The sequence below is a fragment of the Egretta garzetta genome, unplaced genomic scaffold, assembly GCF_000687185.1.
Source record: "Egretta garzetta isolate BGI_Z169 unplaced genomic scaffold, ASM68718v1 scaffold297, whole genome shotgun sequence".
NCBI lineage: Eukaryota > Metazoa > Chordata > Aves > Pelecaniformes > Ardeidae > Egretta > Egretta garzetta.
The window spans coordinates 775928-779106 of record NW_009260410.1 but is presented as its reverse complement, the minus strand read 5'-3'; the positions used below and the strand labels follow the sequence as shown (position 1 = coordinate 779106).

The window sequence follows — 3179 nt, the reverse complement described above, 5'->3', positions numbered from 1 at the left end:
GTTCAAGGGTATGGTGTTAAATTGTGCTAAGGGACATGCTCGGGAACACGATGAAACAGCGTCCTCTATTCCTCTTTGTAGATGCCTGCTCTTTCAGCTATCAGAAGACATCACTAAAGATGAGCTGAAGTCTTTCAAGTTTCTTTTGGGGAAAGAATTACCAAAATGCAGGCTAAACCCTAAGACTGTAAGAATTTATTTAATTATTTTTTTTTTAAAATTATCATCCATAGAGGCAACTGGGTTGCTATGAGGGGAATGACCGTCAATCTTCTTATGGTGTCACTCTTATTATGGTGAAAACACCGTAAGAAAAAAGGTGCACCTGGAAAGGTATTATAGGCTCTCCCGTGCATGTGGGACTCGTCTGTGCTGGTGTTATGTGTAGCTTCTGCAGCAGTGACACAGAGCAGAGAGCCTGGGCCCGCCCTGTGCCAGGCACAGAGGCCTTTGTGTCCAAGCACCATGCGGGGCTTAGGGGACTCAGTGGCTTTGATCAGTGGGAGACCGATGAGTGTATCCACTCATCTTGCCCAACTGATTTTCTTTTGGCTGCTTTCGGAGCCATTACCAAACACAGAATATCACCCACTGTGGCTATTACTTTATGCTTTTGTTCTTTTAATTTCCAAACTTGGAAAATACGGATCTAAGCAGCAGATCCATACCAAGCCCAAGAGCTTGGAGTTTACAGATAGGCTTGTGGGAGATCCAGCTGCTCTTACACTATCTCAGCCTGCAGTTCTGACTGCAGGGTACTTTGTTCTGGGTAATGAAAACTCTTGCAGCATTTTCTCTCTTAGAGGAGAGACTGTGACCATGGACTGATGGCTGTTCTAGTAAATCCTTGGGGCGGCCACTGTGTTCTGCCACTCACTGTTTGGCAAGAACTCCTGTCCCTTGGGTCCCCTTTTGCTTCAGAGCAATCTCTACACCATACTCGCTTGGTTATACCCATTTTTGCCATTGCTCAAGATGGTCACTACAGTGATTCTTGTGTTTCAGTTAAGTGCACAAGATAGCCACTGGAAGTCAAATGACTGAAAGCAGTCGTTAAAAATGACATTACACGTTCCTGTATGATCACCATTAGATCTCCTGGATTAGATCTTATTAGATTTCAGCATCTCTGAGCTGCGGAAGGGAAATGAGTACGTTTTGAGAAGAGCTTTGTACTTGTAAGTTTTGTTGAACTGGGTTTAATTGACTCAGCTGAGGTCTCAACTGAGCTACCAGTCAGCTGGACCGACTCTGGGGAGTGCATGTGCTGTCAGTACATGAAAGCTTAGGTCACGTGCACATGTTGCAGCTTCCCTCCCAGTGGCAGCATGGATGTGCCCTAAGAGCAAACTACCTTTCTGATTACCCAGACAATGCTCGACGTTTTCATTGAGATGGAGAAGAAGGGGATTTTGGGAGAAGACGACCTAAGTATCCTGAAGAGTCTCTGTGCAAAAATTAACATCAGCCTGTTGAAGAAAATTGAAGAGTATGAATTTGGTAAAACAAAATGAAACAAAAAGGCCTCTTTCCTATAGTTATTCTTGAAGTGACACATAGGTATCATACAGGACTAATAATAAATGATTTTCAGGTGAAGAAGAGATGCTCATCACAGGGGAACAGAGGGGCAGCAGAGGAGGCCCTGAAGGTAATTGAAACTCTCAAAAAATCAATGTTTAGGTTTTTCGCTCTAGTTCAGCTTTTGGACTCTTTACACCACTTGCGTCTCACTTTTTTACACAGTTGCCTCTCTAAAAAGTGATCAAGTGTCCAGTTACTTACTAACTGATCACATTTTACTCCCTTTTACTTGATTACCTAGCGGCTTATTGAACAGCCATTCAACTGTTCAGTGTTTTCAGAGAACAGTTTTACCCCGGGTGGTACTTGTGGAGATGGAGAATAGGAACAGAGCTTCTCTCCTTTCTCTAGTGCTACGTTCTGTACTTAAACTTTTTTGTCTGTGTTCAGCCCATGTCAGATGGCTGGCGTCATCTGTGGCATCTGATTCTCCTGGCAGTTGGAATGAATCTTCCCAGGTAAGTTAGTTTGTTTCTTAGAAACATCATTTTATCTCAAAGAGATCATCCCTCCATGAAGTGAACAGTTATTACAAGTCTGACTGTTAAAAAGCGCTGTCTAGAAAAAGAAAAATGCACCACTTTGTAATATCCTTTATTCTGAAGCTAAGTCACAGGCAGCAGCCACTGCAGCGTTAAAACTTCAGAAACGTTTGCAAGGGTAGCAAGATAGGCCAAGTTTATTATACTGGGAGATACACAGTTGGCAGATGGCTGGGCGTGGAGAAGCAGGAGAGCGCAGCACCCCATGTGGGCTGAGCGTGATGATGTAGGTCACTCTGCACACAGACTCCCAAAGGCGGTGGGGCAATGCATTGCCAGGTCCTGGGAGTCAAAGCTGTATAGGGAAAGCTGCCTAGAGAGGAAGCCAGCTGGCTCGTTACCCTGCTGTGCCACTTAGCAAGGGCTGAGAAGGGCCTGGAGGAGAGTGCAGTAGTTTCACCAGTAGTCTTTCTTTTCGACAGCTTGAAGCTTACAAAATGACTAGCCGACCCCGTGGAGTGTGCCTGATCCTGAATAATCACAGTTTTGCAAAAGCCAGGGAAGCAGTGCCAGAACCCAAAAATATGAAAGATCGAAACGGGACGAACGTGGATGCAGGTACCGTGAACATTACAGATGAGTTTGCGTGCCTTCAAAAATAGAAACCTCACTTCTTTTCCTGCATTAAAGGTCTGAATTTCAACCTTCCCTTTCTAGGATACTTCTGTTGTAGTGGCTGAGTCAGCTCTGTTTCCTGTGCTGACACACCCTAATCAACTCATCAAGCTTTTACTGGCTGACTCGGAACAGTCCACTAGGATTTTGCTGGTTTAACTGCAACCTTAGGCGGCAACCTTAAGCAGCAACCCCAGCCTTTTCCTGCATTAAAGGTCTGAATTTCAACCTTCCCTTTCTAGGATACTTCTGTTGTAGTGGCTGAGTCAGCTCTGTTTCCTGTGCTGACACACCCTAATCAACTCATCAAGCTTTTACTGGCTGACTCGGAACAGTCCACTAGGATTTTGCTGGTTTAACTGCAACCTTAGGCGGCAACCTTAAGCAGCAACCCCAGCCTGGACCTTACACGCTAGGCTAGCTTTGTGTCAGCCTTAC

At 45.0% G+C, this 3179-nt stretch overlaps 1 protein-coding gene across 1 annotated transcript in view; it reads left to right on the top strand.

Moving 5' to 3' along the window:
• The window catches only part of CASP8 (caspase 8), a 24663-nt gene that overhangs the window by 17468 nt on the left and 4016 nt on the right, over positions 1–3179 (top strand). Inside the window, exons 4-8 of the mRNA XM_009643554.2 lie at positions 82–187; positions 1371–1500; positions 1595–1651; positions 1975–2042; positions 2549–2684. Of these exons, the coding sequence (XP_009641849.1) occupies positions 82–187; positions 1371–1500; positions 1595–1651; positions 1975–2042; positions 2549–2684 (497 nt within the window). The remainder of the gene's footprint in view (positions 1–81; positions 188–1370; positions 1501–1594; positions 1652–1974; positions 2043–2548; positions 2685–3179) is intronic.